The sequence below is a fragment of the Dendropsophus ebraccatus genome, chromosome 3 (genome assembly GCF_027789765.1).
Source record: "Dendropsophus ebraccatus isolate aDenEbr1 chromosome 3, aDenEbr1.pat, whole genome shotgun sequence".
NCBI classification, from domain to species: Eukaryota; Metazoa; Chordata; class Amphibia; order Anura; family Hylidae; genus Dendropsophus; species Dendropsophus ebraccatus.
The window spans coordinates 60801020-60812820 of NC_091456.1; the positions used below are offsets into that span (position 1 = coordinate 60801020).

The 11801-nt window shown below is 41.9% G+C and overlaps 1 protein-coding gene across 1 annotated transcript in view; it reads right to left on the reverse strand.

Moving 5' to 3' along the window:
• Positions 1–11801, reverse strand: part of SMC5 (structural maintenance of chromosomes 5) — a 68973-nt gene that overhangs the window by 42557 nt on the left and 14615 nt on the right. Inside the window, exons 6-12 of the mRNA XM_069961861.1 lie at positions 9676–9816; positions 9369–9530; positions 7030–7101; positions 6676–6931; positions 3312–3466; positions 2014–2127; positions 1437–1531 (exon numbers count right to left, since the gene is read on the reverse strand). Of these exons, the coding sequence (XP_069817962.1) occupies positions 1437–1531; positions 2014–2127; positions 3312–3466; positions 6676–6931; positions 7030–7101; positions 9369–9530; positions 9676–9816 (995 nt within the window). The remainder of the gene's footprint in view (positions 1–1436; positions 1532–2013; positions 2128–3311; positions 3467–6675; positions 6932–7029; positions 7102–9368; positions 9531–9675; positions 9817–11801) is intronic.

Genomic DNA, 11801 nt, shown 5'->3' on the forward strand with positions numbered 1-11801 from the left:
GAACATAGCAACCTTACTGGACTTTAAGTCATTTTTTATATTTAAGACTCCCAAACTAAGCCAGGAGACAATGCCTTAGATTACACCTAAGCAATGAAAGAAAAAAAATACATACTAGTTCCTGTGGGTACAGGGTAAATGTGGCCACACACCTTTAACAGGCAGCTGAACGATCATCTGGCCATCAGTTATCAATCCCGCCTGCCCTTCACTACCGCACAGCCAATCCTTACTGTATTCTCAATAGGGAGGGCAGGGGTAAGCCGCAGCAAGAGAAGTTGCGAATTTACAGTACTAGCGAAGAGTCAGCGGGCTTCCTCTGAGTTGCACTTTGCACCCACTTTGGGTGCTCTGAAAAGCTGGTTGCAGTCCTGAAGAAGTGTTCCAGGACTGTCTCCAGCTTTTTCATGCACCTGGATACAGCGGAGTTTAAAGGCAGCCAGCTGGCAAGTCAACTGCAGGGCCTAGTATTGTAAATTTGCTTATCTGCAGCATTAGATTCTCTCTCCCAAAACAAAGGGGTTGGTGCTTTTTTCATCCCAATCTCTATCACCACCAATATCATCTACCAGTGGTCCTTTAGACTGACAGCCAAACCCATGTAGAGTGGGGAGTATGAGGCCTTAAAATGCCTAATTGATTTACTGCTTATTACCGGTCTGTTTATTGCACCTAGGGGGGGTTGATTTAACCCATTTGTTTATTATGCTACAAAGGGTAACTATCGCCTCCATAAATATCAGACATGTCATTGTGACATGTTAAAATTTTGATTGAAGAGGTGTGGTTGTTGAGACCCCTGCACATCATAAATTAATGGGGAGAGGTACTGCTATGTTTGTTTGTTTCATGTCTGTATTACACAGCTCTCCTCAGAGGGAAGTGTGAGTGTGATATGTCACTGCAGCTCGGCAGAATGGTATAACCACACACAGCCTGAAGACAGCTGTTGCTCTTGTTATTTGTAAAGATCTATTTCATGTATTTTTTTTTTATGGCACCACAGCACCCCTTCCCTCTTAACACAGCCCCCATCCTCGTAGCCCTGGTACCTAGTGTAACCACTTCCCCATGAGTGTTCCTGCCACCATACTATCTCTGCTTCACCAAGTAAACAGAGTACTTGCCACATTTAATTTGTCATGTCCCTGTCACTTTCGCTCCCCCAGATTCTGTCTCCTCCCAAAGAACCATTCCACCTAATGTCTCCCCACTGGCCCTGAACAGCACCCTTGCATATGTACTGCAACACACCAATGCCTCCCGTTTACATTTCCTACTTTTCATTCCACAGGCTTCACACATCAAATCCCTGTACCTCTTTCAAAGATGCTGTGAAGAGAGAATAACACAAGCTGGCAGGGCCCTATAGGGGAAGGGCACAGACTACTTAGATATATGTGGTCTAGAAATCCCTAATAATGGTACTGACTTACTGTAATTCAGCAATTGGCTTTAAAGGGTTCTTGTCTGCCACGGACTCCGGTGGCGAACAAACTGCATTGACTTTTAATCTCCGATTGTCACGGACCTAAGTGTAGGGAAAGAAAGAAAATATTAAACGGGAAATATATAAATGAAAGTTACTTATGAGCATGATTACTACTGCGTAGGAAAAAGAAGCTCAAACTTAAAGTGACACTTTAAGTCACCCCCTTTTTGCATTCTGAATCCTCTACACAGGTGTAAAGGGTATGAATAAATATATATATATATATATATATATATATATATATATATATATATATATATATATATATATATATATAAAAATTTCCCCCCTCCCCAACAATCAATGCTGTACTTATTCTCCACAGCAGTGCTTCTCAATTCCAGTTCTCATGGCCCACCAACAGGTCATGTTCTTACTATTTCCCAAGTGATATAATTATACTCCAAATACATCAGGTTTTATCACAGGTGTTCTTTGTACGGGATCTCCTTAGCACATGATCTGTTAGTGGGCCATGAGGAATAAGGACTGGAGAAGCAGTGCTCTACAGTGCTCCTTACCTCTTTCAAAAACAGTGCCATATCTTCTTTGCATTCAAACACAAAGGCTCTCATATCATTCATAGAAATGTGATTTTCCACGTATTTGGCATGCTGGTGATTTTTCATATTAAGCTGTGCAAGAGACAGAAACCAGTACAAATAAACAAGACGACCTAGAATGTATATAGACTGGACAATATGCCATTTTTACACCTGGGTTTCACAGGGATGTTACAGGTGGAGGATTGTGTCTATGGTCTCAGACACTAAGTAGTGAATAATTTCCAAATCTGCCATTAAAAGTGTTGCCCAGGATTTTGAATTGATGGCCTCTCCTCACAATAGGCCATCAATGTATAGTCCATGGGGAGGAGAGACCAACCAAGGCCCCTTTATTGTTTTTGCATGCATTACAAAGTACCCAATATGTGGCTGGTACTGTACCTTATGCCATTTAAATTAACAGGCCTGAGCAGCAGTGCCAGGCAAAGCCGCACTCGTGGTTAGTAAAGACAACCGCCACGCTCTAGCACTGATGCAAAGTACTGCAGTGTTGTCTCGATTCAAGTGCCCAGAGCAATGCTGCAGTTGATTGTACAATGTCAAATCATTGTCTGAAAACTATAAGGGAACAACTGACAGCCAACAGCAGACTACTGTGGACTCTTTTAGCCAACCATCAAACTGAAGCTTCAAGTTCATGACATGACCAGATGATTACAGCTTATGTAAACAAAGTCTGTTTTACACTTTTTAGGGGGTCAAAAAGTGATCCTGCAAACTATAAGCATGTAAGTTTAATATATATCGTTGAGGATGCTATGAGTAAGGCCAGGTTCACACATCGTAAGACACCGGCCCTTCCGTGACCCGGCCGTGTCACAGAACGGCCGGTGTCTGTGAACTTTATCCTGTCCGGTACTGCAGTACCAGCTGGGATAAACGTCATTACTATTGACTCAGGATGTGGGCGTATCCGTGTGCACCCGCATCCCAATTTACTATAGCTGACAATGGAGAGTGCGGCCGGAGCCGCACTCTCTATTGTGTGAGCTGTCAGTGTTGTGTGGCCACTATTCAATGACATGTCAGTTTTTCCTGAGGCCGCTAGGGATCCCGGCCGGAGTGTACACAATGTGTATACACGCTGGCCGAGATTCCCTCCGACTGCAGTGCAATGTAATTTTTGCATCAATCACGGCCCTTGTTGCAAATCGGCAACAACGGCCGTGATTAATACAAAAGTTAAGTTGTGTGAACATAGCCTAAATGTGTGTGTGTATATAAGTTTATTACCCTCTATTGACAACACTTACTTCAAGCATAATGGGCATACACACACGTTTCTTAAACCGCTCTTTATTTTCTCTGAGCCACAGAACAGCATTGTAAGTGTCTGCAAACCTCTTCTGCAATTTTTCTTCTTTCAAATTTAACAGATTATCAAACTGCCGTATCCGATTAGATTGATCTATAGAAGCAAAAACAATCATCAGTGTATCAGTACAAGAAAAATAAAAGTAGTGGACAAAAATTACATTTGGGTTGTTTCAGTGTTTGTTCAGAACCTTCAGACCTGTGGTAAGTCCAAAATAATTGAGCTTTTAGGGTGGGCTCACACATAGCGGAATCGTAGCGGATTTCACGCCGTTATTCCCGGCACTGTCAGCTTCAATAGGTTTACATACGCGCAGCAGAATTTTAAAGTGGGGCTCTACAGCCGCAGCAGGTTAAGGGGGGCAGCGCTAACATTCTTGCATTCTTTACATTCTCCTATTCTTCGAGGGGAGGAGGCATTCCTGCCCGGTATGGGGGCATACCAGAACACAGGGGAAGGCATATCAAACTGCAGAGGGGGGCATACCTGGCGACATGGGGCACATCTGGCTGCTGGGGCATCCGGCATCTCTGGTTACAGGAGGCATATCTTACCACAGGGGGTATAAGCAGATATAAGGGGGATATCCAGGTGCAAGGGACATATATGGTAGCATGGAGCATACCTGATCACAGGGTGCATATCTGGCTGCGGAAGGCATACCTGGTCATTTGAGTCATACCTGGTTAACAACGGAATATCTGGCTGAAGAGTGGCACACGTCTGGCTTAGGGGGGGGGGGGGGGGGCGCACATCTGGCTGCAAGTGGAACATCTGACTGCCTGGGGGCATATGTGGATACACACAGCATGCCTAGTTGCATGGGGCATATCTGGCTGCACTAGGCATACCTGGTTGTATGGGTCATACCAGGCTACAGGCAACATTGCATTTAGCTACAGGAGGTATTATATCTGGCTACAGGGTAGGTAGTATTTTTGGCCACAAGGCACATTATTGGGCAAGAGGGCTTTGCTACTGGGGAAGGGGCATTGTTTCAGGCTACAGAGGCCACCATAGCTTGCTACAGGTGGTATTAGTATTTGACATTACTTGAGCATTACTACTAGGACATGCAGATCAATCACATTGTTATGGGGGGAATCTGATCTGGGAATTAACTGCTGACAGGGCCTTTTTACAAAACCTAGAGCAGCAGCATGATCTCAGCCTTATCCTTTAGTTAATTTAATTTAGTTAATGTTTATAATCAATCGCATCCTTGGGGGGAAATCAGCTGGGACATCTCATCACATGGGGGTACTTGGGTTGAAAAGATTGAGAAACACTGCTTTAACCCATTTTACATGACTCAGGGTTCCATTTATTATGATTTACAAGAAATAAAACCCACTTGTTTTTTTCAAAACCAAGCAAAGTATTTCTGGATTACAGTAAATTCTGTATAATGAAGAAATCAAACTATTGATGACACCATGAGGAGTATGATCCCAATTTTTTTTTATTGGTGTCCCCATATTCTTATCTAGAGACTGCACTACTGTAACAGAATAGGGGTATTATTTGGGTGGCATCCTACAGCTTACAACACAGTAAGTGCTAAAGTGGTGGCACTGGTTACAGAGATTGGGATTGTCATGTTTGGAAAAGGGAAGGTCTCCAACTTATGAAGGATATGGACTCAACAACATGATGATCTGCTTAGCATGTAAGTATTTAGAATATCCACTTCTGACCTGCATTACTTCAGCAATATACGGTAAAAATATATTTCTTTATATAATGCTCTATAGAGCCAAAAGAGAAATTTAGGCTGGGACTCCACGGCGCTGAAAAGTCACAAGGAATCCATTTTGACTGCAGCTACTTGAGGCTCTCAACACAATCCCATTCACTTACATGAGCCACAGTGCTGCGTGATCACAGCCTGCACGATACCGTTGTTTTTAGTTGTGTGACCAGATATGACCACATAGCCCCAGCTCTAGCCGTATCCTCAGAGTCGGGTTTTAGCTCGGCATTGCCGCCTACCACTTCCTGGTTTGGCTCTGCACTGCTGCGTCTCCCACTGAGTTTACACTTGTCTCCACTGGGACAATCCACAAGCCCTGGAGACATGCATGATCTCAGAGGGAGACAAAGAAGTACTAAAAACAATCACCAGCTTGTGAGGATCCCAACCAACAAGCGGTGTCATACCCCGGCGGTGGTCGGTAACTAGTGAGAAGGAGAAAGGGACCAGATCCCAAAAGTAAGCAATTTTGCATTATCCATTACCTAATCAAAAGCTGGAGAAGGGCATGGCAAGTGTGATTGTGTAAGCTGCTGCATCGCTTTCCCCCAGTGACTGAATACCACCCATAGACAGTGCACAAAGAATCGAGAAGAACAGCGCCAGAACGTTGTTCTACTCACCCATCAGATTTTGAGCCTGGTGGGCGAGACCCAGAAGACCTGACAAGCTCCTTCTGTTATTGCCATTTCTAACAACAAACTATTAACAAAACAGGTCAAAATAAAGACTACCGATTCCCAGGCCATCCTCTCCTTCCCTGAGCTTAGAGAGAAGTTCCCACATTTAGATATTCACGTCTTTCCATATTTACAGGCCCGCAGCTACATATCCAAGGTTACTGCAGAAATACACACACTAGACTGGTCCCCGTATGTTAGAAAAGCCTTGATACACCCCCCCACCATGCGAGGCCACACCTCCTTCTACTACAAATTCATTCACTCTCCACTGGACTTGGGAAATTCCTCGGCCCCACTGAATAAATGGTCACAGGATATACCAGGTTTGTCCACTCTCCTTCGTGCCCACGCGAGAGCCCTTAAATATTTACCCCCCAGCCGTTATCTGGAGATGCAACTGCAGCTGCTCCATAGATCATATATAACCCCGCTTAGAGGATGCAAGATGGGTATCTACCAATCGAGTGCTTGTTTCAGATGCCGGGAGGAGGGAGCGGATATCTATCATTGCCTGTGGGGATGTCCGGTGATTCGCTCGTTCTGGGAGAAAATCGGGTCGTTCTCTATCACCCACCTGGTCAATTATATTCCCTTGAACCCACTCTGGGCCATATTCGGTTATATAGACGCAGACGACTTTCCCTGCTCGGTGGGAATACAGTTGGTTTTCCTTGTTACTTCCTTGCTCGTATATTTTTCCCTTATACAATGGCAAGCTATGTCCTTGTTGCCCTTCTCGGTTTGTGTCACAATATGCCTGATGTTTCATGCTTGCACTTATCAACAGCACCTAACGAGTATATGTTTATGTTGTGTTTTTATATGTGAAAATTTAATAAACACATTTAAATACAAAATAAGACTACCTCTCTTTTCTCTCTCCAAGTTTTGCATCTCAAATCGCAAGTCACTCATTTCACTTTCAACATTTGACTTTTCATCCTGGATGCAACACAACTCCCTTCCAATGGAGTCAATTTCTGGTTGAAGTCTGTCCTGGTTTACCATAGACTGCAACTCATTTTCCCAGTCCTTAATCATTATATGAATAGTAGAAATCTTCTTTTGCCGGTCTAATTCTTCACCTTTTCTCAGTCTTAATTTCTGCTGAACGTCTTCTATCTGTTAATTTACACAAAGATTAAACAACAACATTCAGGACTGATGAAAATGAAAAGAAAATAATCACCTTGGAAATGAAAAGGTATGAAAATACTAACCTCTTTATCTTTTTTTTCTAAAAGCTCCTGTCTTTGTTTGCATCTTTGTGAGGTATCCCTAATTTCAATAACCTGAAAGTAATAAAGAAATGTTATATCCATTACGTATCATTAAAATTATTTTTAATAAAACTCTAAGTCTAAGTATACATTAGGGCTGGGGAATATGGCCAAAAAATAAAATCTAAAAAACATTTTTAAGGATGCGTGCACACTACGGAATCCGCACGGAAAACCCATTCTGGATTCCGTTGCTCATCACCGCTTGCGGCGGCGTGCATCTCAGTCTGTGCCATAGACGGCATTCTATGACCCTGTCGATTTCGCTGTCAATTCTTTCGGCAGACGGCAGAATGGGCCAGGCCATGAAAAGAAGTCTATGGCACAGACGGAGATGAGCGACGGAATCCGCAACTAATTTTCCATGCGGATTCCGTAGTGTGCACGCACTCTTAAGATTATGGACGATTCAATAAAAATTTTTTTTTTTTGCTAAACAGAAAATTTTTCTTCTTTCAGCCTCAGATACTATTTTAATTGTGTTTGAGACAGAAACTGTATTGCTTTCCACTGTAACAGTGCCCCCACTGTTCCCCCATATAGTAGGCAAGCCCCAGTAGGCAAGAATTAATTTGATTAGTCGCCCAAGTCTAGTACACATGAGGCATATTAAAAGGAATGGTCCTCATTAATATAATGATTAGAGGGGTGATCTACTGCTGGGTCTCTTCACAATCCCTAAAGACTCACCTCTTTAGGCATTTTCGACATCCCCTAAATGACTCTACCAAGCCCCCCCCCCCCCTCTCCTTCAGTCAGTAGTGTCTCTCTAAGCTCCATGTATTTTTTATCTGCACACAGATTGTCTGGCTTATCATCCACCTTTATGGCTGGGCCATTAAACAAATGCCTTTAGTCTCAACCCTATTCCTTATAGGTTGTAAGCTCTTGCTAGCAGGTCCCTCATTCAGTAATTAATTTGTACTTCTCTAATGCGCGATTGTCTGTTTACCTACCCTCATCATATAGAGAGAGAGATGAGCGAACCTGGAGCATGCTCGAGTCGACCCGAACCCGGACGTGCGGCATTTGATTAGCGGTGGCTGCCGAAGTTGGATAAAGCCCTAAGGCTATGTAGAAAACATGGATATAGTCATTGGCTGTATCCATGTTTTTCAGACAACCTTAGAGCTTTATCCAAGTTCAGCAGCCCCAACTAATCAAATGCCGAACAATCAGGTTCAGATCGACTCGAACCCGAGCCGGGTTCGCTCATCTCTACATATATGACAAACTTAGGGATTTTTGCCTCATGTGATCACACAGATGAGCTTGCAAGTCTTCCCCCTTTTAAACCACATAGGTCCTGCAGTTATTATTAACTGTGGCATCTAAGAGGTTAAACAGCCAAGAAGGAAGTTATCTTTAATCCCAGCAGATACCAACTGCTAACAGTGTGGACATAACTTTGGCTTTAACACCCCCAACCCATGCACCATATTATCAAATGGTGCAGAAGGAGTTAATTATGTCAGAAGTAATATCTGTCAGTATTCTGAGGGACTCCCCTTATTTCCAGCCATAATTTACTTCTGGGTTTAGAAAGATGTATATTTTGTAATGGGTCATAAAAAAAATTCCAAACATTTACTACTGACTTTAAAGGGGTTGTCCAGCGAAAATCTTTTTCTTTTAAATCTACTGATATCAGAAAGTTACATAGATTTGTAATTTACTTCTATTAAAAAATCTGAAGTCTTCCCATACTTATTAGCTACTGTATGTCCTGCAGGAAATGTTTTATTTTCAGTCTGACACAGTGCTCTCTGCTGACATCTCTGGCCAAGACAGGAACTGTCCAGAGCAGGAGAGGTTTTCTATGGGGATTCATAGAAAACCGAGACAGAGTTCCTGTCTCGGCCAGAGATGTTAGCAGAGAGCACGGTGTCAGACTGAAAATAAAACATTTCCTGCAGGACATACAGCAGCTGATAAAGTATGGGAAGAATTAAGATTTTTTAATAGAAGTAAATTACAAATCTATATAAAACTTTCTGATATCAGTTGATTAGAGGAAAAATATTTTTGCTGGACAACCCCTTTAATTTCTATTTAAAGGTCCATTCACACATACATGATCCTCAGCAGATGCTGTGCTCAATCATTTAGTTACAATGACATCTTCAGGATCAAATCTGCAGCAGATTGCATATGTGTGAATGGACCCTAAATCAATTTTCTAGACTTCATAATTCTCAGAAAGTAGTATGACCAAAACCTGACAACCATTGAAGGTGAAGATTAATATTTAAAATACATATTTTTAGAGAAAATCTAACTTTTTCTTTGATCTTGCCATCAATCTGCTTGAGTAGCTTGTCATGTTTTGTAAGTTTTTGATTGAGTGGAGCTTGTGATTCTTGTGTCCTCTTTAATTCCACTTTTATCTCGTCTCGTTTTTGCTTTAACTCCTCATGTTGCTGCCGCACGTTTTCATATTCCTGTAAAAGAAAAAAAAAAGGGTGGGGGGAGCAGTAGCAACATATTGATTGATATCGATATCACAATGGAGAACTTATTACTGGATAACCTGTTTACTGACAAACCACAAACAGCCTATGGAAATGCAGATTAAAGCAGACTTACCACCCAAGGACGTTTTCTTTGCAGCATCTCTATTTTATCAAGGTGGCGCTTCTTCTCGTAATATCTTTCAACATCTTGCTTATATCTTTCATTTCTTTGCTTTAGTTTCTCCAAAACTTCTTCTTTGTTTTTACATGTATCCTTAGAGATTAAAATAAAAGGTATTATTTATTAAAGTGTCACTATTGTAAAAACTTTCGAAAACTAAATCAGCAGTAGATGTGATATAAAGCAAGTTTGCAATTTATATTCTTTTTTTTATTTATTATGGAGAACACAGAACTTCCTGTGACCTGTGTTTTTTTTTTTTTTTTGTTTTTTTTAAATACAGAAAGTCTCGTGCTTCCCAGGCCATCTGAGCACTCACAGAGAAGACAGTCATGTGATTGACAGCCACAGTGAGCCGTGACTCTCTGTACTGGTCAGACTTCCTGTGGTTAGACTGTTTTTTTTTAACCAGCAAAAGTCTGAAAATCGGCCTTCAGGAGACTGGACCTGGATTTCTGGTAAGTCCAGCTTTGTTTTACAGCATGATAATATAGTGTCCTATGAGTGACGCCAAGAAAAATTATCATGTCCCTTTGGTAATGTGGTCCCTTATGGTAATATGCTGAGGGTATTGTGTTGCTGGGTGGTGTAGTGCAACCTTAGGGCTCACCTTCTGAAACCTTCCTGTCACGGTGGGATCTGAGGGTGCTGGGGCCCTTGTCTTCTTCAGCATACACGCAGGGACGTATAATTTTTTATAAAAGTCCTTACACAATAGTGGTGAAAGTATATCAAGACTTTACTTGAAGGATAACTATATACTATCCAATACAGGGGCATCGAATGATGGCAAACTGTTGGCTTGATCAGAGTCCTTTGCTTCAGGGGGAGGGTTACCTTGGTTACTATAGCTTAGACTTGGTGGATAAATACAGACCTGTTCCAGAGACTTTATAACTTTCTACCTTTATAAGGTACGTGTGAATAGGTACTTGAAGTTACTGAAGAGACTTGACGCTGTCGACGCTCGCTATCATGTAGGAGGAAGACGCATGGACACACTGACTTGGAAGCCAGAAAGATGTGGACGGTGAATGGGAGACCCTCTATCACTTCACCAATCCGACAGCAGGCACTAATAAATACAGAGGATGTCCTGCTGAGACTTAGAAAACAAGTATTAGTCCTTATGGCTGACTGGAAACAGGTTAGGGGGTTGAAGTCTGACAGGATTACTGAGGTGACATAGGGAGGTTAGGCTAGGTTCACACTGCGTTTTCAGCATCCGTTTAACGCATCCGTTTTTTGCAAAAAACGCATGAAAAACGGATTGCAAAAAACGGATTCATTTGTGTGCATCCGTTTTTCCATTGACTTCCATTGTAAAAAAAAACGGATCCGTTTTTTTTGACGGACCAAAACGGACAAAAAAACGTTGCTGACCCTATTTTTCTGGACGTTAAAAAAAACGGATCCGTTAAACGGACGCTGAAAACGCAGTGTGAACCTAGCCTAAGATGTAAATCCAAAAAGTAGAGAATAATTTGAGGGCACTCACCGTTAAAATGAAATAATCTTTATTTAATCTTCTTTAAGCCTAGCCTAAGATGTGACTCTGACAATGCCAGACTACCAACTGTCACTGACAAGACCGCACAGCCCTTCTGGGTAAAAGGTGGGCGGAGCTAGATTTCCCCTGGCCAATCACTAGAGTGTGATATGTTGCAGGGGAGGAGCACTGATCAAGCTCAACACTTGTCTCATTAGAGATTAATACATATCAACATATTAAATAAATACATAGCAGAAAACAATAACACTACAAGAGAGCTAAGGAAGAGCAGCAAATACATAGGTCCTAATACAGACTGTCTAAGGTTGCCAATAGCAAAAAATACATCTCTAGACGCCTGAAAAATACTGTTCTGGGCCATTACAATGACAACTAAAAAAAAATAATGAATGTAAATTGCAAACTTGCTTTATTTCACATCTACTGTTGATTTAAATTTTGAAAGTTCAAAGAATTATACTGGCTAAACGTTAGTTCAGCCCACAGCTATCACTCCTGTTTACCCAACAGACATTTACATTCAGCTGAGAGTTCACGTGTTCTAAGAAGGTAAGCTGTTGCCAAA